At 46.2% G+C, this 25,264-nt stretch overlaps 1 protein-coding gene across 1 annotated transcript in view; it reads right to left on the reverse strand.

Moving 5' to 3' along the window:
* The window catches only part of LOC134910765 (vomeronasal type-2 receptor 26-like), a 126,158-nt gene that overhangs the window by 16,938 nt on the left and 83,956 nt on the right, over positions 1 to 25,264 (reverse strand). The window contains exon 4 of the mRNA XM_063919148.1: positions 516 to 731. Within this exon, the coding sequence (XP_063775218.1) occupies positions 516 to 731 (216 nt within the window). The remainder of the gene's footprint in view (positions 1 to 515; positions 732 to 25,264) is intronic.

Genomic DNA, 25,264 nt, shown 5'->3' on the forward strand with positions numbered 1-25,264 from the left:
ACTACTGCTACTACTACTACTACTACTACTACTACTGCTACTGATACTGCTACTACTACCACTACTACTACTACTACTACCACTACTACTACTACTACTACTACTACTGCTACTACTACTACTACTACTACTACTACTACTACTACTACTACTACTACTGCTACTACTACTACTACTACTACTACTACTACTACTACTGCTACTACTGCTACTACTACTACTGCTACTACTACTGCTACTGCTACTACTACTACTGATACCACTACTGATACTACTACTACTACTACTACTACTGCTACTACTACTACTACTACTACTACTACTTCTACTGCTACTACTACTACTACTACTACTACTACCACTACTGCTACTACTACTACTACTACTACTACTACTACTACTACTACTACTACTACTATTGCTACTGCTACCACAATAATGGGGGAGCTGCCGAAATCTAAGGCAAGATACTGAAATATTAATTAAGAAATATCCCGGACATCTCCCCCTCTAACCTCATTGTTGTCATACTTCCACACAATTTTATTTGGCTGAATATAAATCTGTTGCACTTTATCCACTTTCCTTGTACAGTCGACATGTTTTACAAACAAGGAGTTATTGGAAAAAGCTAGCCAATTTGCAATTTTATACGGGGTGACAAAATCTCCATTTTCATTAAAAACCAGATCCCCGTCCACACGTCTTTGATTTCGCAAATAGCGATGTAGCTGTGAAACACAAATAATATTTCTATGAATTTTATTCTACACACTTTGGAAAATAACATGTAGTACAACATTATGGAGCCTATTTATCAATTAATATTCATATGTATCCCACAAAAACACATTTATAGATCCCCCAGATGTACTATGGAGGGACCATAGTAGATGCGTGTGCGCGACACTTCACTATGCAGCCAAATCCTGGAATGATGAGGCCACATGGAGATTGACAGCGGAGGCCATCGGGGGGCAGGTGCCGACCCAGTGTTTTGCGGACGTGGCAGGCAAAGCGGTGGTGTGTCGGGAGCATTTTTCGGGGTGGGCACGTGACATCACATGCAGCTACACCAAGAAAAGAAAAATGGTGCCAGACAGCCCACCACAGAGCCAGGGGTCAATCACAAATCGATGCATCTGAAATTAAATTGCAGATGCATCATGAGGCAGCACCACACACATTCTGGGCACACATGCCCTGTGCTGGGTGGCTCCCAGCATGTGAGTAGATGGAGGCAGATCTTGCTGAAGGGAGCGAGAACCACGGTCATCTCTGAATAACCCCCAGACATCTATTCTGGGGCACACTCAGTAAATTGATACATGATATAATACAGATAAATTATAGCTTATATTGATTGTACCTAAAACAGCTATGGCATATCGAACCAATAAAAAATGATCATCACAAAGATTCTAATGTACATCGACAAAATACTGATTGTTAGCCAGTGTACTTAGGGGGTCATTCTGAGTTGATCGTAGCTGTGCTAAATTTAGCACAGCTATGATCTTCTTCCCTGACATGCGGGGGACGCCCAGCACAGGGCTAGCCTGCCCTGCATGTCAGTCCAGCCCCCCCTCACAGAAGTGCAAAGGCATCACACAGCAGCGATGCCTTTGCACTTCAAGAGTAGCTCCCAGCCAGCGCAGCTTTAGCGTGCTGTCCGGGAGCTACTCGTCGCTCCCCGGCTTGCAGCGGCTGCGTGTGATGTCACACAGCCGCTGCAGCACGCCCCAGTTCGGTCCAACCATGCCTGCGTTGGCTGGACCAAACCCCCGAAATGGCGGCCAAATGCCGCCATTCCACCCCCTCCCACCCAGCGATCGCCTCTGCCTGTCAATCAAGCAGAGGCAATAGCATCCCTGCTATGACCTTTGGCCGTCTGGCATGCGCCGGCACACTACAGCATCGGCGCATGTGTAGCAGGGACCCATTTGCTCTGCTGCATTAAAATGCAGCGAGCGAACGGGTCAGAATGACCCTCCAAGAGATATACGGATTTGGAATTAATCGGTTCTTAATGCCAAATTAGCTAAGCTTTTTATCCGATTTGTCCTTATTGATTTTCCAAAACATGTGACAGTCGAATAGCCAATAAATTGTCATGTTTGAGATCAGAATAAATCCAGGTAAATCCAGGTTAATTCAAACCCACACATCTCTAATTTACATACTGTATATACTCTATATACTTTACTGTATATGCATCTGTAGTTATGGTGCTGCGAGTAGATAACTGTCCTGAATCTCATGTCTTTGCTTTAATTTTTTTCAAATGTATTTTTATATTAGGTTATTGTATTTAATGACTGTCTTTTGGGAAAGTCTTAACTAATCCATTTATCTGCATTTTTAATCCTTTTTTCTCAAGAACGTCAAGAAAAGTAGATGACACAACTTTCATAAGAAGATGCAAGACTATGCCAAAAAAAGCCAGCACAATGCAGTGTAGAAGAGGAGGCCTTTTGCTGGAGCCTTGAACCAACAGCCCGACCAAGTGACTATTTCAGTTACAGTACAGTATATGAATCCGAACTGACTTTGTTAAATTTCTAAGTTGTCAACAGGTTTTTTGTTTTAGCTTGATATTATTTATAAAACCCGTAATGGCTTGGGGCCTCCAGTTTAACGTATCCAGTTACATACAAATAAACTAACATCTAAAATAAAGACTCAGAGAATTTGGCATAAAACTTGATGGCTATTTATTTAGAAGTAGCAACCTAATTTACCTAATAAAGTAGAGTAACGAAATTAAGAGTATGGTTATAAGAAAGAACGGCAGTAACAGTCTTACACAGGCCACACCAATGCTCTGTACAAACCCAACAAAGGAAAAAAAACACTAAAACACCAAACAAAGGTATCCACTCAACCTTCACTTGACTACCCACCCGTCCGGGTGGTGAGGCTGCCCTGTTAGGGTGGTCCAGCAGATATTATAACAATCATCGAAGGTGAGTGCACCCAAACCAATTAGCAAACTCAACCAAAACAGGTAATAATCTCTTCTTTTCCGCCACCGTAATGGCCGACCACATTGAAACAATCCACCATCATCAAAGAAAACAAAGAGGGAGGGAGGGAAAAACTTCTAGAAAAGAGGCTGGCCCAGTCTGCCAGCTCCCTGATACAAATCTTGGACAACCCCTACCCTCTGCACCCATAGGATAAAAATACACTGATGTTTTCTCAGGTCCATTCCCAGCTTGAGGGGTTTAACCCTCCATTGTCCCATTCTGTCCTTTTGCCCCTCTAAACCCCTTAATGGCTGAGGGCCTTCAAGTTAAACATAACCAGTGACACACAAATAAACTTAACTTCTAAAATAAAGACCCAGAGACATGAATTTGGCAGAAAACTTGACGGCTATTTATTTATAAGTAGCAACCTAATATATCTAATTAAGCAGAGTAAATAAATTCAGAGTATGGTGGCAAGAAAGAATGGCAGTAAGATTCTTACCCAGGCCACACCAAAGCTCTGTTCAAACCCAGCAAAGGAAAAAACACTAAAACATTAAACAAAGGTATCCACTCAACCTTCACTTGACTACCCACCAGGCCGAGTGGTGAGGCTGCCCCCATTAGGGTGGTCCAGCAGATATAACAGTCATTGAAGGTGAGTACACCCAAACCAATTAGCAAATGTAACAAAAAAACAGGTAATAATCCGTTCTTTCCTGACAACAAGTGAGGCTCTGACAACAGAAGCCATGCACCACCACCATACCCCTAAACCAAACCACCGAAAGCAGATCCTCAATAAATATAGACAAGCCTTCCCTAGTCAAATGCGCCTGACCCCTCCTAAAAAGCTAGAAATACCTAAAACAAATTTTGGAATGCTGAACTATAGACCCACCATTGGCTATCACCCACCACCTTAGACACCACTGTATTAAGCTTCTTCCTAGCCTAATCTAAAGCCCTGTAATATAGCGCTCCATGCCAAAACAATTATGGCACAATCTCAGACCAAACCACTGTACAGGATGGCCATGCCCCATAATTTGCAGGATATCATGTACGATGTCAAAGTGCAGTTGCAAAGTGGACCCCTTCCCTAAATCATTACCGAGATGATTTACCAAAATCCTAGGTAACCCAATAAGCCGCACCTGATCAAGTAGCTTGGGCTTCAAATCCTACCACAACATGCCCCGTGCACCTATCCAATGGACAGCTGTGTAACCAATCAAAGACAGAACTCCGTCCGAAGCATCAACTCAGCCGACCAATAAACAAAGGAGTGCCCGACCACCCAAACCTCAAAACCATCATTTAGCCCAACTATAATTGAGGGGAAAACAAAACAAAAGTTAAACATTTCTGATACACATATAGAGCAAAGCATAGTCAACGGAAAGGCAATAATAATAATATTAATAGAGGATCTGCCAAAAAGAAAAAAATATTTCTAATAGAAATTTCCGTAAAAGATCAGCTTCAGGTCAATTGAAGCAAGAAAAAGACACAGGAGGATGAGCCAAAACAAAATTAAATGGGGGGGGGGGATTGGGATTGGGGAAGAATAGGAAAAAACAGGTGAACTCGACTGGCGGTGAAACTTAAACACGTGCTGAGGAACTTGTAATAGAGAAGCCAATTAGCCATATTAAAACTGAGTAGACCAAATTCAGCCCATCAGTACATGTAAAAAAATGTCAAAGAACTCCAGACTCCCACTGCCAACAGTATCGAGTAGCTAATCCCGGAGTAGGAAGGACAGGGGAAAAATACTGAGACGTTAACACCACAGACAAAACAGGTGAGAACCATTTAAACATAACATTAGCCAGAAGCAACAATCCAGCACAACTACTGAGAAAGTAGCCAAATGTAACGCTTATAATTGGCCAACCGCCATCGACACAAAAGCTTAATTGTGTCCACTGAGCGGCCCACAAGTGCAGCAGGTTTGGCAGCCCCAATCCTAAATGAGTGCATATGGAAGTCCCCAGGAGAAAAGCCCAAACCAGACAGACAGCACCTCAGCATCCAGCCAAACTGATATTTAGTCAGTGGCAGGCATGAAGAAGCCAATATCCCTCAGAGGATGGCCGTACTCCCACATACAGATTGGCCAAAGCCACTGGACACACCTGGTCATTCCCTGAGGGCACCATGAAGACCCAATGACCCTGACCCAATTGGTCCATTTTGGACCTGCGCAGTCTGCATAGCACAGACCTCTCTCCCGTGACAACCTCTGCATGCAACATAGTTGCTTCTGCCCGTTTGGATGAAGCAGTCAATTCCAACACCCGAAATGCTCCATGGTAGGCCATGGAAAAAATAAGCTGAATAAAAGTGCCTCAAAACTGGATACTGCCACATCTGCAACTGCCCCCAAAATAGAAGATAGAAGGAAGACATCAATAGGATGCCTCTTATCATGAGGAACAGCCCCTTATTGCCTTAGTTAACAATAAACTCTTGTTGTAATCCGGAATACCTCTCAGTTTGGAGAAAAATTAAATCCCTGTGAGGTACCGAGAAACCACTGCTCTTGACCGACTATCCACAAAGTGTTTCCAAAACAGCAGCAATAGCTGAAAACCGGTCTCACCTTGAGGCCCTTGGTCATGGGAAAACTCTTCCCACTCCATCCGGGCCCGTTGGTACGCCTGTAAAGTGGCAGGGGCAAACAAACTTTCTGCTAACCCTTCCAATCCGGCTCAATACCTGCCAGACAAAAGAGAGGCAGGGTAAACTGACCAAATCAGCATCCACAGCCAGCATCCGAAACCTATGCCACTGACCCCTGGACAAGGCATCAGCAATTGGATTATCAATGCTGGGCACATGTCAAGCCTGAAACAACACGTTGTGCCACATATAAGTCAACACTACATGCGCTAGAACCTGCAGCACAAGCAACGCCCTAGCTCGCTGATTGTTTATGTATGTACCATGCCCAAGTTGCCGCATCTGAAAAGCATGCTGCGATTGCTGAGCTTTTCACTCCACATTTCCAATGCCACCATGATATGGAATAATATCAGCAACAAGATGTCCTTTGTCAGACCCCTCTGCCGCCAACCCAAGGGCCAAGGAGCAACACATCAGGAACTGTTCAGGTAACATCCGAAACCCGAAGATCCTGCAGCATCAGTGAAAAGATGCAGCTCATAGTTGTCGATGGACGGGGACAACCAAATCTGAAAAATCCACCAGAAATGAATCCCAAACCAATAGATCTCTCTTAGTCTCAGAAAAAAGCTGACAAAATGATGAGGTCTGGCAACCTTGGTCATAGCCTGCTCAAGCTTACGGCAAAACACCCTATCCATAAAAATCACTTGCAAATTTCAAGATACCCGAAAGAGATTGGTCCTGCCAAAGAGTCACCTTTGTCCTACCGGAGCACAGCATAATTGCATCTCAAATCTTTGTTACCTTGCCCCGTGGCAAACGACAAGCGGCAACAACAGTATCAATTTTGATACCTAAAAAAGACAGGAACATATGAGGCCCTTTTGTCCTCAGCCACCGATACCCCAAAATGCCAGAACAGAGCGCGCAAGGAAAACAACAGTCTGCTGCAATGCATAGAACACGCAAATGAAATCATCAAGATAGTGAACTATCCCACAACCCCCGAAAGAAAACTCCACACACCAGTTTAGGAAAGTGCTGAAATGCTCAAAAAAATGCGCATGAGATGGAACATCCCATTGACAAGCATTTGTCAACAAAATATTCCCTGCCCACTCAGAAACCAAGGTACTGGAATGAGTCCGGATGCAAGGGAAGCAAGCAGAATATGGACTCCACATCTGTCTTGGACATGAAGGCCCCAGGGCCATGTGCCCACACCAAGCAAAGAGCCTCTTCAAACGACAGAAACCCCACCGAACAATTATCGGAAGGTATAGCATCATTAACAGAGGACCCTGCTGGATAAGGTATGTGCTGAATCAGCCAAACATTTGCCAAAAGTTTTCTTGGGAACTACTCCCACAGGGGAGACAATCAAGTTCTCCAAAAGAGCTTGTGAAAAAGGGCCCGCCATCCTACCTATCCTAACATCCAACTTGACTTTCTCCCAAAGTACCTCAGGAAAAACTCGAGCCAACTGTAAATTCTTGGGGCAACTAACAACCACCCCCTTTTCAGCTGGAAGGTGAAAATCAAAATAAAAACCAGAAACAATAACTCGGCATCAACCCGCTTTGGATACCACCCTAACCACTTGGTCATGGCTGCAAAACAGATCAGGGTGGGAGCCCTATTTAAGAGCAATGCTGCTTGCCGGCTTGGGTGCTGTGCCAATTCAGGGCTTGGAACCCCACTTACCAGATAGGAAGTGGAAGCGGGATGGGCCCCATTGCAATGCAAGCAGAGGTGTTGAAAATGATACCACTGCCCCAGGGAGCAAGAGAAATTGTTAACGACATAACACTTCCCTTTCGCTGGTGCTAGAAAAGCTGATCGTGCCACTCCACTGGCACGCTGCGTCGGAAAATTCTCAGATAATGCATGTGAGTCGCCATAGGATGCCTGTTACGTATTGGATGCTGCCGCAGTCACCTATTTACTTCCCTGTACTGAACTCGTAATATCCAACCAAACTTCAACATCCTTACAGCCAAAGTCCATCACCTCCAAACAATCTTGCTTATGCCTAAACTCCTCATCATAAACCCTCCATTCAGTACCTTTGTACTTGCGATTCATCTCATGCACTAGGTAGATATAACAAATAATGTTCAAATATTCTCCTGGCCAATCCTCTAAATAGCAAGCCATGAACACACAAAAACCTGCTAACCAATTATCATACGTCCGGAAGGCTTCAACCCCTATACCATCCTTCACCTTCGCCTCGCGAAACTCCTTCTATGCTGTGTCAGTGAGAGTGAACATGTCTGTATAGTACCCCCTGTGGATCCACTACAGACAGCTATCTCGAAGCTTCTGCAGCACTGCGGTGTTTTCACAACGTACCACGCCCTGCAAATTGTGCCACTTCCTAGCCTGACGTGCACTATAGGACAAACGTTGCCTATTGCCATCCCTTCTGTCAGCCTCACTTCGTGCATATCATGCTGCCCACTTCCTGGCCCTAGTCGTGCCACTCGCAGATGCAGCCGATAAGGATGATGAGGCAGTCGATGAAGATCTAGGGGTAATTCAGACCTGATCGCTGCTGTGCGTTTTCGCACTGTGTAAAAGGGGGACTCTACCTGGCTAATGTGTAAATCAGGACTCTACCTGCCGTGCTGTTTAAAAGGAAGCTCTGCCTGCCATAATGTGTAAAAAGGGAGCTCTGTGGCCATGCCCCCTTCCCCATGAAGCCACACCCCTAGATTTTTGGTGCACATTAGTCCTGTTTTCTACATAAGGGGGGAAGCCGATGCTGTTTCTTGCACACAGCGCTAAAATGTCTAGCAGTGGTGGGTGTCAACTGACCGTTTTCAGGGAGTGTCTGGAAAAATGCAGGCATGTCCAAGGTGCAGGTGTCTGATGTCAATTCCAGTCCCGGACAGGCTGCTGTGATCTCAGTGGCTCAGTAAGTCCTGAGTTGCGCAGAGACTGCACAAAATCTGTTTGCACAGCTCTGCTACACATGCGTTCACACACTTGCACAGCGAAAATACACTCCCCCTGTAGGCAGTGACTATCTGGTCGCAGCAGTGCAAAAATCACTGCCCAGTGATCAGTTCTGAATTACCCCCCTAGTGTCAAAACTATGGAACCAGGATGATGAAGAACCGTGGCTTATAACAGATCCTGCCATAGCCTCTCCTGCTGACCTGGAGGGATCACCCTGCATTGATCCAGACACAGACAAAAGCAGTGCACCTTCTTCGTCATCCCTGTTGTTACTGCTCGAAGAACCTGCAACAAAGGAGAAAACACTGGAGCCAAAGCTCCTCTCCAATGCGTCAGAAAAATCAGCAGGACCCTCGGCCACGGGAGCCATTATGGGCACCCTAGATCTGAGCTGCGATGCCGCCTTACTAATGTCCTGGCAGGCCCAAAGGAACTAAGCCATAGCATCTACAGTAGCGCTGGAGCGAGAGGCTGCACCGGACGAAGGCAATGGCCCATCTGTAGACATAGCAGCCACCAATGGAGACAGCGCAGAGGCCATGGCATCCATGGCTGGCGCCAATTCTCAAGGGGTCGACAATGGGGACCGGCGGGCCACAGCATCACCCAGAACAACCCCCCCAGGATTGACAACAATGTCAGCCCCAGGTCCACCATAACGAGGCCTGCTCATCCCACCGGCCGGCCAGGCAGCAGCCCCTCCACCAGGGTAGTTATGTACACACGTGCGCCCAGTGCGCTGTGAACCCAGAGAAACCACAGGCTCCCTCCTTCCATTATGCACAACTAGCCTCAAGCAGCCAGCACCTCCCACCAGCACAAACCGCCCAACATGATCCCTGCGGGACCCACGGAAATCACCACAGCTCACCATGTGCCCTCCTGTATCAGCACCCTTAAACTCCCCCTGCTGGGAGCGAGGCACCGGCCCCGGCTCTTGCCCTTCGGCACCTTACAGGACCACTGTGCCCAGACCGGCCCTGGCTGCGCTGATTGGGAAGCAGGCCGACCACTGCTCGTGGCTGTCCTACATGCTCCCACCCATTGTGCTGCCACCGGAAAGGGCTCCCCATGAGCAAATTGTAACCCTGTCACGACAGCCGCTCACCCCCACCACGGCAAGCTGTCCAGCCATGAGTGGGAGCCATCATCGGCAGCGGAAGGAGCTGCCAGTAGCCTCAGCTCCATGCGACCCCGTTCGCACCTGTAACCTCAACGGAACCCAGGGAGGGGACCACCAAAGAAGGCATATAAACCGCCACGGAAACCCGGGCGGCCTCCTCATTAACCCTGTACCGCGCGGGGGACCTGAGGGAATGCTGAGGATGGGGCATGCTGGCTACGGCAGCTAACATATAAAGTAATGGAACTAACTGGCCTAACTACGCAGCCACACCAAATCAGATCCTACCTGTCCAAAAGATTCTGGAAAAGAGGCTGACCCAGTCTACCAGCTCTTAATACAAATCAGGGACAACCCTACCCTCTTCACCCATAGGATAAAAAGACACTGGTGTTTTCCCAGGTCCGCCCCCAGTCTAAGGGGTTTAACCCTCTCCTGTACCATTTTGTCCATTCGCTTCACTTTTTGACAAAATTATATTTATTTCATAGTAGTGCAAGAGGAAATGATGACACAGAGAATTTCAGACACCATGCAAACCGGGTCTGACCGATCAATGTGGCAACAGAGTGTCACAACTGAGGGCCTGAGCTGACGGGAGGCAGCCTCAGTTGTAGGGGCTGAGATGTACCGGAACCTGGGAGGTTGTATCAGACCCCTGGACATGTAAGTAACATGAATAATAAGTGCCCGAAGGCGTGACCACGACAACTTGGATAAAAGTCAATGATGTTTATTATGACAACTCCGCAACACAGCAGCAGTAAAAGAAAACGTAAAAGTCAGCAAAGAATAAATACAGTTCCTGGGTACTACAGGATGGCAGGAGCCACAGGGCACTGGTAGTGTGAGATAGTTCTTATAATCTTCTAGATGGAAAGTCCTTACCAGGCCCGACTGTAGCAATGGAGATAACCCAGGATTGTACCAGCTGGTGTTCCAGGAAAAGCTGGGTTGCTGAAGATAAAACGGCTGCTGTGGATACTGGCTGGAACCAGACTGTTGTTAGCACGGAGTGGATACTGGCTGGAACCAGTTAAATAATAAATGAACTTGGGAGCGATGAAATATGAACTGAAATGTAGAACTTGAGAGCGGAGAAATAATAATACCGGTGGAGAGTGGTAAAGTGTAGAAAGGACACCGGCCCTTTAAGAGAAGCTGTACTCTGCTGGAAGCTGAGCTGGAAGCAGGTAATGTTGTAGCTGGAAACAGATGAATCCACAATGGATTGGAGAGTCAGGCTACACCGCAGGTGGAATGCTGGTGCGGGTCTCTATGGTGGAAGTCTTGAGACAGGAGCTGGAACCTGGAAGACAATCACAGGAGAGAGACAAACAGGAACTAGGTTTGACAACCAAAGCACTGACGCCTTCCTTGCTCAGGCACAGTGTATTTATACCTGCAGCAAGGAAGGGATTGGCTAGGCAATTATGCAGATTAACAATACTGACAACAGATTGGAGGAAATGATCAGCTGACAGAATCCAAGATGGCTGCGCCCATGCAGACACTTGGAGGGAAGTTTGGTTTGTAATCCATGTGGTAATGAAAACAGTAATGGCGGCGCCGGCCACTGGAGACAGGAGACGCCAGGCTGACAAGTGCACATCCAACCACGCGGGCACAGCGGAGGCCGCGGCTGACGTAATCGCCACTCTGACACTCTGCATGCAGAAGCTCAGGGACGGCGGCGGAGGCCGCGGGAGACGCCATGCCAGATGTAATAAGGCGTTACTGTGACAGCGTCTCAGAGAGACAGGAGAGGATGCAGGAATGTGAACATTAGGATAACAGATGGGATCCGGTCCTGGAGCGCTGAGCCAGCCTTAGGAGGCATCTGATGGGTAAGAAATGGCGTCCAGATACCCGGATCGTGACAGCACCCCCCCCTTTAGGAGTGGCCCCAGGACACTTCTTTGGCTTTTGAGGAAACTTGGAATGGAATCTCCGGACCAAGGCAGGAGCATGGACATCAGAAGCATTGGTCCATGAACGTTCCTCAGGGCCGTAACCCTTCCAGTCAATAAGATACTGTAGTTGACCGTAACGGTGACGTGAGTCCAGGATCTTGGCCACTTCATACTCAACGCCTCGTTGAGTTTGGACTTTCGGAGTTGGAGGAAGTGAGGAATGAAACCGATTCAAGATCAGCGGTTTCAACAGGGAAACATGGAATGTCCTGGGTATTTTTAAGAAGGGAGGCAACTGAAGTCTGTAAGCAACAGGATTGATGACTTGTTCAATCTTGAAAGGACCGATATAGCGAGGTGCAAACTTCATACTGGGAACTCTTAACCTCAAATTCTTCGTGGATAACCATACCCGATCACCCACCTTGAGAGCAGGAACTGCTCGACGCTTCTTATCCGCAAACTTCTTGTACCTGAACGATGCCTTGAGCAGAGCTGATCGTACGCTCTTCCAGATATTGGCAAACTGATGCAAGGTGATATCCACTGTGGGAACAGAAGTTGCTGGAAGCGGTTGGAACTCAGGGACTTTAGGGTGGAATCCAAAGTTAGTGAAGAATGGTGTTGAAGCAGATGAAGAATGATACTGGTTGTTATGACAGAACTCGGCCCAGGGAAGTAATTGAACCCAGTCATCTTGAGAGAAGGACACATAGATGCGGAGGAAGGCCTCCAAGTCCTGATTCACCCTCTCGGTTTGACCATTGGTCTGAGGATGGTTAGCCGTGGAAAACTTTAGCTTGACTTGAAGGACTTGACATAAACTTCGCCAGAATTTGGCTGTGAATTGAACTCCTCGATCTGAGATAATTTCTTCAGGAAGACCGTGGAGTCGGAAGATCTCTTGTATGAATACTTGAGCCAACTTGGAAGCTGACGGAAGACCGGTGAGAGGAATGAAGTGTGCCATCTTGGTGAACCGGTCAACTACCACCCAGATGGTATTGAACTTTTGCACATGGGTAAATCTGTAATAAAATCCATCGACAAATGGGTCCAAGGTCGACGGGGAACAGATAGTGGAACCAGTTGCCCCGCAGGCGACTGGCGGGATACCTTATGTTGAGCACACTTTGGGCAAGATGCAATAAACTCCAAGACGTCCTTTTTCAGAGTTGGCCACCAATAGGACCTAGAGATAAACTCCAGGGTTTTTTGGATACCTGTATGTCCGGCAAAACGGGAAGCATGGGCCCAATGCATGAGCTTCTTCCTTAGCATCGGTTTCACAAAACTTTTCCCTGATGGGGGCGTAGAGTCCATCCCTACCGTGGAGAATGCCAACGGATTTATAATAGGATGCTTGTCTGAAGACTCTGACTCATTTTCTTGCTCCCATGACCGGGAAAGGGCATCGGCCTTGCGATTCTGAGAGCCCGGACAGAACTGGAGTTTAAAGTCGAACCTGGAAAAGAAAAGTGCCCATCTGGCCTGACGAGGGTTGAGACATTGTGCGCCTTTCAGATATAAAAGGTTCTTGTGGTCTGTAAGTATGGTGATTGAATGAGAAGCTCCCTCCAACAGATACCTCCACTCTTCTAGAGCGAGCTTGATGGCTAGCAACTCCTGGTCGCCAATGGCATAGTTGCGCTCAGCTGGGGAGAACTTCCGGGAGAAGAAACTGCAAGGGTGTAAATGGCCATCTTTAGCCCTCTGAGATAACACCGCTCCTACTCCAACGGAGGAGGCATCCACCTCTAAGATGAAAGGAGAGTCGATGTCAGGCTGTTTCAGAACAGGCGCAGAGATGAACCTTTGTTTTAAAAGATGAAATGCTTGCATGGCTTCTTCAGACCACTTGGACGGGTTAGCACCCTTCTTAGTGAAAGCAGTAATAGGCGCCACAATGGTGGAAAAGTCTCGTATAAACTTTCGGTAATAGTTGGCGAACCCCAAGAACCTCTGGACCCCTTTGAGGGTTAAGGGTATCGGCCAATTTTGGATTGCTTGTAGTTTCTCAGGATCCATCTCTAGTCCGGAACCGGACACAATGTACCCTAGAAACGGAATGGACTTGACTTCAAAGACGCATTTCTCTAATTTGCAATAGAGATGATTGACACGGAGACGGGACAGAACCTCTTTAACCCAAAAACGATGTTCCTCTAAATCGTTGGCAAAAATGAGGATATCGTCTAGATAGACCACGACATGACGGTATAGAATGTCTCTGAAGATCTCATTGACAAAATGCTGGAAGACAGCTGGAGCATTACTCAATCCGAAGGGCATGACGAGGTACTCATAATGTCCGTCATGGGTGTTAAAGGCGGTCTTCCACTCGTCACCCTCACGGATCCGGATGAGATTGTATGCACCTCTCAAGTCCAGCTTTGTAAAGATGGTAGCTCCGCTAACTCTGTCAAAGAGCTCAGTAATCAGGGGTAAAGGATAACGGTTCTTGATGGTAATGTCGTTCAAACCTCTGTAGTCGATGCACGGCCGCAGACCACCATCTTTCTTTTTTACAAAAAAGAAGCCTGGGCCGGCTGGGGAAGAAGAAGGTCGAATGAACCCCTTTGCTAGGTTCTCTTTAATGTATTCCTCCATAGAATGCGTCTCAGGCAGAGACAATGGATAAGTTCGGCCTCGAGGAGGAACCTTCCCTGGAACGAGATCAATCGGGCAGTCCCATTCTCTATGAGGAGGAAGGATATCAGCAGAAGCTTTACTGAACACATCCGTGAAATCTTGATATGGAGGAGGTGGAACATCAGACGACCTGGGGGAGGAAGAAAAGACAGGCAATACTTTAAACAAACATGTCTCAGCACAGGAGGAACCCCATGCCAGGATTTGCGTAGTCGTCCAATCAATTGTAGGATTGTGAAGACGGAGCCATGGAAGGCCCAGGACCACAGGATGTGTGGCTCTTGGAATCACTAAAAAAGAAATAAGTTCGGAATGAAGAACTCCCACTCTCAGACGAACTGGTAGAGTCCGTAAAGAAATAACTACATCAAAAATTTTGCTGCCATCCACGGCAGTTAAAGAAATGGACGAAGGAAGTCTCTCGGTGGGTAGGGACCACCGTTTAACATAGGCTTCGGTAATAAAGTTCCCAGCTGCTCCGGAATCAAGGAGGGCAATGACGTTCCGATAACGTTGAGCAACTTGAAGCGAGACTGGGAGATTACAATCTTGAGGAGATGGAGGGGAGATCATTACTCCTAGCCGGCCCTCTCCTTGGCGAGCTAGGATTTGGAGTTTCCCGGACGTTTGGGACAGGCATTAATGGTGTGAGACGGAGCTGCACAATAGAGACAGAGAGACTCGGAGAGACGTCTTCGGCGCTCAGCAGGAGTTAAACGGGAACGGCCAAGTTGCATGGGCTCATCTTTAGATGGTGACAGTTGACGAGGAGGAGGAGCAGAAGATTTTGGAGCAGATGATCTTCCACGCTCAGTTGCTCTCTCTCTGAAACGTAAATCAACTTTCGTGCAGAGTGAGATTAGCTCATCTAACTTAGAAGGTAAGTCTCTGGTAGCTAACTCATCTTTAATACGCTCAGATAAGCCATGCCAGAATGCAGCATACAGGGCCTCGTCGTTCCATGCCAGTTCGGATGCCAGGATCTGGAACTGTATCAGATATTGTCCTACAGTACGTGACCCCTGGTGTAAACGGAGAATCTCGGATGAAGCTGAGGTTACCCGGCCTGGCTCGTCGAAGATGCGCCTGAATGTTGACACGAAGGCAGTGTAGGAAGATAGCAGGGTGTCGGACCTCTCCCATAACGGTGATGCCCAATCAAGGGCTGAGCCACTGAGAAGAGAAATAATGTAGGCAATTTTTGTACGGTCACTGGGAAAATTGCCAGGTTGTAGCTCAAACTGAATCTCACACTGGTTGAGAAATCCCCTGCAGAATCTTGGAGATCCGTCAAATTTTGCTGGCGTTGGAAGATGAAGACGTGGAGCAGAAATGGGTAAGGTGGGTGGGGTTATAGCTGGAGTCACTGTGGTTGACGCACCAGACGCGCCTGATCCACGGAGAGTTGTCTGAATCCCATCCAGCCGAGTAGAGAAATCCTGGAGACAGCGGATGATGTGGCCCTGTGCAGCCTCCTGATGTTCTAGTCGGGCTGCCAGTTCTTGCATCGGCCTGGCCGCTTGATCCTGGTCTCCGGCTGGATTCATTAGGTCAGTGCTTACTGTCACAACTGAGGGCCTGAGCTGACGGGAGGCAGCCTCAGTTGTAGGGGCTGAGATGTACCGGAACCTGGGAGGTTGTATCAGACCCCTGGACATGTAAGTAACATGAATAATAACTGCCCGAAGGCGTGACCACGACAACTTGGATAAAAGTCAATGATGTTTATTATGACAACTCCGCAACACAGCAGCAGTAAAAGAAAACGTAAAAGTCAGCAAAGAATAAATACAGTTCCTGGGTACTACAGGATGGCAGGAGCCACAGGGCACTGGTAGTGTGAGATAGTTCTTATAATCTTCTAGATGGAAAGTCCTTACCAGGCCCGACTGTAGCAATGGAGATAACCCAGGATTGTACCAGCTGGTGTTCCAGGAAAAGCTGGGTTGCTGAAGATAAAACGGCTGCTGTGGATACTGGCTGGAACCAGACTGTTGTTAGCACGGAGTGGATACTGGCTGGAACCAGTTAAATAATAAATGAACTTGGGAGCGATGAAATATGAACTGAAATGTAGAACTTGAGAGCGGAGAAATAATAATACCGGTGGAGAGTGGTAAAGTGTAGAAAGGACACCGGCCCTTTAAGAGAAGCTGTACTCTGCTGGAAGCTGAGCTGGAAGCAGGTAATGTTGTAGCTGGAAACAGATGAATCCACAATGGATTGGAGAGTCAGGCTACACCGCAGGTGGAATGCTGGTGCGGGTCTCTATGGTGGAAGTCTTGAGACAGGAGCTGGAACCTGGAAGACAATCACAGGAGAGAGACAAACAGGAACTAGGTTTGACAACCAAAGCACTGACGCCTTCCTTGCTCAGGCACAGTGTATTTATACCTGCAGCAAGGAAGGGATTGGCTAGGCAATTATGCAGATTAACAATACTGACAACAGATTGGAGGAAATGATCAGCTGACAGAATCCAAGATGGCTGCGCCCATGCAGACACTTGGAGGGAAGTTTGGTTTGTAATCCATGTGGTAATGAAAACAGTAATGGCGGCGCCGGCCACTGGAGACAGGAGACGCCAGGCTGACAAGTGCAAATCCAACCACGCGGACACAGCGGAGGCCGCGGCTGACGTAATCGCCACTCTGACACTCTGCATGCAGAAGCTCAGGGACGGCGGCGGAGGCCGCGGGAGACGCCATGCCAGATGCAATAAGGCGTTACTGTGACAGCGTCTCAGAGAGACAGGAGAGGATGCAGGAATGTGAACATTAGGATAACAGATGGGATCCGGTCCTGGAGCGCTGAGCCAGCCTTAGGAGGCATCTGATGGGTAAGAAATGGCATCCAGATACCCGGATCGTGACACAGAGAATAGAATCACAGATGGAGTCATGCGAACATCGTCAGGAGCCAAGGAGTACTGGCTCATGCATTGTGCAATTTTGAAGATGTCTAACATTAACAATCTCAGTCCATTCTGATTTTTTTTAGCTAGAGAAATCAGGGCCATCTTAACAGCAGTGCAGGCCCCTGGGCAAAGCAATGCACTTGGGCACCTACCCATCCTCCAGCGGTAGGGGTGGGGGGTGATATCAGCGGCAGCTTTGATGTACCGCAGGCGGTAGGGGTGTTCTATCTTTCGCTCAGCATGTAGGACCTGGAACAGTAATTTCTGCTAATTACTCATTTACTACAGAGATGGCGGGAGATGGGATGGGATGGAGAACACTAAACTGTAGAAGGGGGCATTGGACTGAATGAAGGGGCCCCCGGTACATGACTTAGAAGGTGGTAGCATGTGTTTCAGTGACATTCCCTAACACTGACTGTCCCTGTGGGTCTGCAGTGGGTCAGCCACAGGTGGGTGGTGATTAGTGTCTCTGGCCAACTGGTCCCTTTCTCTTGGCTGGCTTCCTTCCCCAGCTGTGGCGTCTGTGCTCCTGGTGGTTACAGGCAGTCATGGCTGCTGTAAGGTATGCACACCACTCTGTTAATTAATTGCCTTCGTGACAAAATATGTTGTCATATTTGGTGCCAAATTTGAATCTCCTCGCTATAAAAGGGAGTCTATGAGCAGTGACAAGTGTCAGAGTATAGATTCCCAAACCATACTCCAGCTTTATACTCTCAGTACTTCCTTGTGCGCTTCCTAAGCCAAATTCTGTTCCTGGTTCCAATCATTCCTGTGTCCTGTTTCCTGCATGTTCAATGTACTGTACCTAAGATTTCCCATCTGGTCCTGTCCCAGTCTGACAACTCTGTTATTATACATGTCGCGGTTGTCACAAACTGTGCCTTCAAAACCCATTTATGTACTAAGCAATTATTATTATTATTATTATTATCCTTTATTTATATGGCGTTACATGGAATCTGCAGCGCCCAATTACAGAGTAAACAAATAAGCACAAACATGAAGACAGTCACTTACAGTTCAATACAATGTAGGACAAGTAGAGGGTATATATACATAGCTGCATCAGTAAACAGCACTGAAATAAGTATCAGGGCAGCAGAAAACTGAAGGATTTGGTGCCATCTAAGGGAGTATTGAAAAGAAGATAAGTTAAGAAAGAGACATAAAAGCACATGAGGGAAGAGGGCCCTGCTCATGAGAGCTTACATTCTAAAGGGGAGGGGCACACAGACAGGGGTGACACAGATGAGGTATAAAGTGAGCATTGGCCACAGAAGGCTTAGGATGAGAGACGGCTGTCTTTGGTGAAGAAGTGGGTCTTGAGAGCCGCTTGAAGTTTTGTTGAGAGGTGGAGAGTCTGAGGGGGAGAGGAGGAGAATTCCAGAGAAAGGGAGCAGCACATGCAAAATCTTGGAGGTAGGAGTGGGAGGAGGTAATTAGAAGGCAGGAGAGGCGGCGTGCATTAGCAGAGCGAAGAGGATGGGCAGGAGTGTTAAGGAGATAAGGTCAGAGATGTAACTGGGAGAGGAGTGAGGGCTTTGTAAGTGAGTGTGAGAAGTTTGAAATGGATTCTGAAGGGGAAGGGGAGCCAGTGAAGGTCTAGTAAGAGAGGTGAGGTGGACATAGTGCGTTTGGTGAGGAAGATGAGCCAGGCAGCAGCATTGAGGATAGATTGGAGTGGAGAGATATATGTGTTAGGGATGCCAGTCAGGAGGAGATTACAGTAGTCCAGTCTGGAGATGACCAGTGAGTGGATAAGGGTCTTAGTAGCATCCTGGGTGAGAAAGGGTCTGATCCTGGAAATATTTTTTAGATGAAAATGACAGGTTTGTGATAGGTGCTGAATGTATGGTTTGAAGGAGAGGGAGGAGTCAAGGATTACTCCAAGACAGCACGCTTAGGGGCTAGAGGAGATAGTAGTGCCATCTATAGATAGTGAAATTGTGGGAGGTGAGGTTGTGCTGGAGGGTGGGAAGATGATCAGCTCAGTCTTAAACATGTTAAGTTTAAGAAAGCGCTGGCACATCCAGGAAGAGATAGCAGAGAGACAGTTGGATACATGAGTGAGGAGAGCAGGAGAGAGGTCTGGGGAGGAAAGGTAGATTTGAGTATCATCAGCATAAAGGTGATATTGTAAGTTAAAAGAGCTAATGAGATTTCCTAAGGAGGATGTTAGAGAAAGAAAAGGAGAGGACCAAGAACAGAACCTTGGGGGAAACCTACAGTTAGTGGAAGTGGGGGGTAGGTGGAGCCATGAGAAGAGATACAGAAGGAATGGTCAGAGAGGTAGGAGGACAGCCAGGAGAGGGCAGTATCCCGCAGACCAAGAGAGTAAAGGATTTGCAGAAGGAGAGGGTGGTCCACAGTGTCAAAAGCAGCAGAGAGGTCAAGAAGAATAAGCAAAGAGTAGTGACCCTTAGATTTACCAGATAGGAGGTCATTGCAGACTTTTGTGAGGGCAGTTTCAGTGAAGTGGAGAGGACGGAAGCCAGACTGGAATGGGTCAAGTAGTGAGTGGGAGGAAAGAAAGACAGTGAGGTGGTTAAAGACAATATGCTCAAGAAGTTTGGAGGCAAAAGGAAGGAGAGAGATGGGTCTATAGTTTGAGAGAGTGTGTGGATCAAGGGTAGGTTTTTTAAGAGTAGGGGAGACAAGTGCATGCTTGAAGGAAGCGGGGACAGTGCCTGATGAGAGGGAGAGATTGAGGAGGTGGGCAAGATGGGAGAAGGCAGATAGAGAGAGTTAGCGGAGGAGGCGGGAGGGGATAGGGTCAAGTGGGGAGGTGGAGGGGTGAGGAACAAATGAGGGCCATGACTTCCTCACCAGATACATGGAGAAAGATGTCAGAGTAGGTAGGAGGGAAGAAGAGGGGTGGTAAGGGATAGGAGGTGGCTGGTTGCTGATATTTTGGTGGGATGTGATGTCCTGACTAATGGAGTCAATTTTGGATGTGAAGCAAGTGGCAAAGTCAAGAGCAGAGAATGAGGGGGGGAGATGAGGTGGGGGTGGGCAGAGGAGGGAGTTGAGAGTGGCAAAGAGGCACCGGGGGTTGGAAGACTGGGAGGAGATGAGGTTCTTGAAATATGACTGTTTAGCGAGGGAATGGGCAGCACAGAAAGATGAGCGCATACATTTGAAATGGAGGAAGTCTGCCTTACAGCGTGATTTCGTCCACTGTCGCTCAGCAGTACGTGAGCATTTTTGTAAATATCTGGTGCATTTGGTGTGCCAGGGTTGAGGTGTTGATCAGCGACGGTGAATAGTGGTTGGGGGAGTGACAGAGTCAAGAGCAGAAGTAAGGGAAGCATTGTATTGGGATGTGGCTTGTTCAGGGCATGAGAGAGACAGTATAGGAGAGAGAAGTGAGTTGAGTACGGAGGATAGAGAAGTGGTGTCAATAGCCTCAATGTTGCGTTTAGTGATGGCAGCCTTAAGAGGTAGAGATGGAGTAACAGAGAGAGATAAGTTAAAGGAGAGCAGGTGGTGGTCTGAGAGGGGAAATGGAGAGTTGGAGAAATCAGAAATATCAGAGCGGTGAGTGAAGACCAGATCCAGTGAGCTCCCATTTACATGGGAAGGGGAGGATGTCCACTGGGAGAGACCGAGTGAAGATGTAAGGTTAAGGAGTTTAGAGGCAGATGATTTTGTGGGGCTATCATTAGGGATGTTGAAGTCACCTAAGATAATGGAGGGAATGTCAGAAGAGAGGAAGTGAGGAAGCCAGGAAGTAAAGTTGTCAAGGAATTTGGAAGGCATGCCAGGGGGGCAGTAAATGACAGCTACTCATAGATGGACAAGTTGAAAGAGGCGTATAGCATGGACTTCAAATGTAGAGAATGTTAGGGATGGTTCTGGGGGGATGAGTTGGTAGGAGTAGCTAGAGAGTAAAAGGATGCCAACACCACCGCCTAGACGACCCCCATGTGAGAATGGGAGTCCCCCAGCAGAGAGAGCAGCGAGAGAAACTGTGTCAGTGGGGGTTTCTGTAATGGCCAGGAGATGCAGGGAGTTGGAGATGAAAAGGTCATGGGTGGGGACCAGTTTGTTACAAATAAATATGGCATTCCATAGAGCACATGATAGGGGGTGTGAGTTTGAGAGAGAGATGCAAATGAGAATATCAGGGTTGCTGTAGCGTTGAGGTGATATTGATTTGGATGAAAGGGATAAAGCGGACACAGTGTTAGTGCGGGCTTCTGAGCTAAGAGGGGAAACTGCAGGAGGAGGGCAGGGAGGGAGTGCAGTGTGATGTAGATGGAGATGAGGTGAGATGACATAGAATGGATGGAGGGAACTGGGCTGATTGGTGGGGTAGTAGGACCATGGTGGGGCAGAAGAGACTGAAAGTGGGGTGACAGGAAGAGAGGAGGGGAAGGGAGGGAGAGGAGTGGATGGGAAACAGAGGAGGGGAGAGAGTAGGAGATGTAGGAGACTAAGGGGTAGGGATAGATGTGGGAGGAAGGTACAGAAGAAAGAATTACCTAGACAAGGGGTGATGGGGAGGGTTGATGTAAACCTGGACATAGTATGGGTGAGGTAAATGGGTGAAAAAATATTAATAATTTTTTTTATATACTGTATATCTATATATCTATATATATATATATATATATATATATAAAACTACAGTATATATTGGAAAAAGGAGTGGTGACTGTATAAAAAAGACAGAGCAGGAGAATTGCAGGAGTTCAGGTAAAACTACGGTGTTGGTAAATGTGTATTATAGTCAAAAGTAATTGAGTTATAAGTGCAAACTTACAGTGAAGATGATAAGATTGCATAAGTTCAGTTTTAAAATAGACTGCTAAAATTGAGAGTGGTTGTGAGAGTAGGAAGAAAGCAATGGTAATTCATACAGGACTTACAAGAATATGTTAAAGCAAAAATTACATTGGTACAGGTGAGAATTCAGATGTATTTGGGAAGCTATAAACAGAAATGTGAGTAGTTGCAGATGAAGTTGAAAGGTCTTGCAGCGTTCCTAACTCAGATTTAATTTATAAGTGTCCAGGTTACTCAGAATTGACGTCAGATACCCACCCTGCAAACGCTTGGACACGCCTCCGTTTTTCCTACCACTCCAAGAACGGTCAGTTGACACCCATAAACGCCCTCTACCTGTCAAGCTCCTTGTGATCGGCTGTGCGAATGGATTCGTCGCTATAAGCATTGCACAGCAACGATGCTGTTTGTACCCGTACAACACGCGTGTGCATTGCGGTGCATACGCATGCGCAGTTTTGCCGTTTTTTAACCTGAATGCAGTGCTGTGAAAATCGGCAGCGTGCGATCAACTTGGATTGACCCCCGTAATAGTGATGGGAGATTTTAACTATCTGGAGATTAATTGGACAAATGATTCATCTGATACTGCTAGGGGTAATACGTTTTTAAACACACTAAATGATAACTACTTACGTCAACTAATCGAGGAACCAACTAGCTGCAATGCAATCTTGGACCTGGTATTAACAAACAATGGGGAATTGATATCAAATATTATAGTAGGGGAGCCCATGGGAAACAGCGACCACAATATGGTCACATTCAATATCAGTTTTTATAAGCAGTCCTATATAGGCTCAACTAGGACTCTAAACTTTAGTAAAGCCAACTTTTGCATGTTAAGGGAAGCTCTAAGGGACATTGAATGGGAAATGATGTTTCAAAGAAAAAATACAACGGAGAAATAGGAGGTATTAAAAAAGGCTGCTCGATAATTATACTCACAAATTTATTCCCATGAGCAGCAAACAAGAGACTAATAATTAAAAACCAATGTGACTTAACAAAAAGATTAAGGAATCTATGGGCAAAAAGAGGCGAACATTCAAAAAAATCATTTCAGACGGGAAAGCTGAGTCATTCCAGTACTATAAAGATTGTAACAAAATATGCAAAAAATAAATGAGTGGCTAAAATAGAAACTGAAAAGCTAATAGCAAAGTAAAGTAAATCAAACCCCAATTTTGTTTTAAATACATCAACAACAAAGGATTAAAGGAGAGTATAGGCCCTTTAAAAGACAAGTTGGGTGTCTTCATCAAAGTCCATAATGACATAGCGGAAAAATTAAATGAGTTTTTCTCATCTGTTTTCACAGGAGAGGACCAGATGGCGGAATTAACACATAACCTCAGCAATGATAATGTTCCACTGCTAAGTGCTTATTTAAGAGAGAAAGTAGTCTATGACCAATTACAAAAAAATTAAGATTAATAAGTCACCTGGTCCCGACGGAATTCACCCAAAGGTTCTCATGGAACTACACTCCGAAATAGCAAGACCCCTATTTTTGATCTTCAATGACTCACATAGGGCATTGTTCCCAAAGACTGGCATATAGCGGAAGTAGTGCCGATATTCAAAAAGGGAAGTAAAACTGAACTGGGTAACTATAGAGTTAGTCTTACATCTATAATGGGGAAAGTACTGGAAGGTATTTTAACAGAAGTTCCTTGAAGCTAATAAGGTTATTATTGTGAACCTACATGGATATGTGAAGGATTGATTATGTCAAACAAACTTATTAGGCTTTTATGAAACAGGTAGTGTAAACCTAGACAAGGGTAAGCAGGTGGATGTAATATTTTTAGACTTTGTTAAAGCTTTTGACACAGTACCGCACATGAGACTTATCTATAAGTTACAAGAACTGGGGCTAGGTATCACAATATGCACTTGGGCTAGAAATTGGTTAGATAACAGGGAGCACCAAGTTGTGGTAAATGGAACTTTTTCAAATTGGACTGAAGTACTAATTAGGGTGCCACAAGGGTCTGTACTTGGACCACTGTTGTTCAACATTTTCATAAATGATCTAGCAATAGGTCTAGAGAGCATGGTGTCAATTTTTGCAGATGATACCAAACTGTGTAAGGTTATAAATTCGGAGGGAGATTCTGAGTCTCTTCAGAATGACTTATTAAAACTGGAAGCATGGGCAGCAAAATGGAGAATGGCTTCAATACAGAAAAGTGTAAGGTAATGCAGTTTGGTAGCAAGAATACAAATACCACCTACACACTAAATGCGGTAAAATTAGGGGATTCTGTACTGGAAAAAGACTTAGGCATTCGCATACATAACAAACTTAGCAGCTGTACCCAAAGTAGGATTGCAGCAAAGAAGTTAAACAAAGTATTAGCATGCATTAAGTCGGGAATTGATGCAAGAGGTGAGAGTGTTATACTCCCACTATATAAATCACTAGTGATGCCACATCTTGAATACTGTGCACAATTTTGGGCACCATACTACAAAAAGGATATCCTGGAACTAGAAAAGGTTGAAAGGTGGGCGACCAAACTAATCAAGGGGATGGAGAAGCTGCAATAAGAGGAAAGGCTTGCTAGGCTAGGCATGTTTACACTAGAAAAGAGGCGATAAGGGGGACATGATTAACATTTACAAATATATAAGAGGACAATACACAGAGCTTGCAGATGATCTGTTTTTTATAAGATTGACACAGAGGACACGTGGACATCTACTCAGATTGGAGGAGAGAAGATTTCGCACACAGAGGCGAAAAGGTTTCTTCACAGTAAGGACAATACGTGTTTGGAATTTCCTGCCTGAGAGAGTGGTAAAGGCGAACTTGGTCAATACTTTTAAGAATGGGCCAGATAAATTTCTAATGAATAAGGATATACAGGGTTATGGTAGGTAGATCACGTACTATAGTTAAAAAAAAAAGAAAAAAGAAAAAAAGAGCAATAACCACAATGGGCGACATTCACAGCAGATAAAATTAGTCCTAAAAATAATACAGCATAAAAGACCATAAATAGGTTGTAACTCGATGGACAAATTGTCTTTTTTCAACCTCAGAAACTGTTACTATGTTACACATGGGCGTCCTCTGTGTGACAGGTGAGAGGACAACCATGTGCTTTTAGACAGGATTTAATTGGTTTAATAAGACATTTTTATACCTCACCACTCTCTTATTGCATAGACCTCAGGGAGGTGACATAACCATGAGTAGAGGTATTCATCAGGGATGTCCCTTGTCACCTTTATTTTGTAATCTACACTCGGATCCCCTTCACCTAATCCAACAATGCCAGATTAT

This window comes from Pseudophryne corroboree, chromosome 4 (assembly GCF_028390025.1).
Source record: "Pseudophryne corroboree isolate aPseCor3 chromosome 4, aPseCor3.hap2, whole genome shotgun sequence".
Taxonomy (NCBI): Eukaryota; Metazoa; Chordata; class Amphibia; order Anura; family Myobatrachidae; genus Pseudophryne; species Pseudophryne corroboree.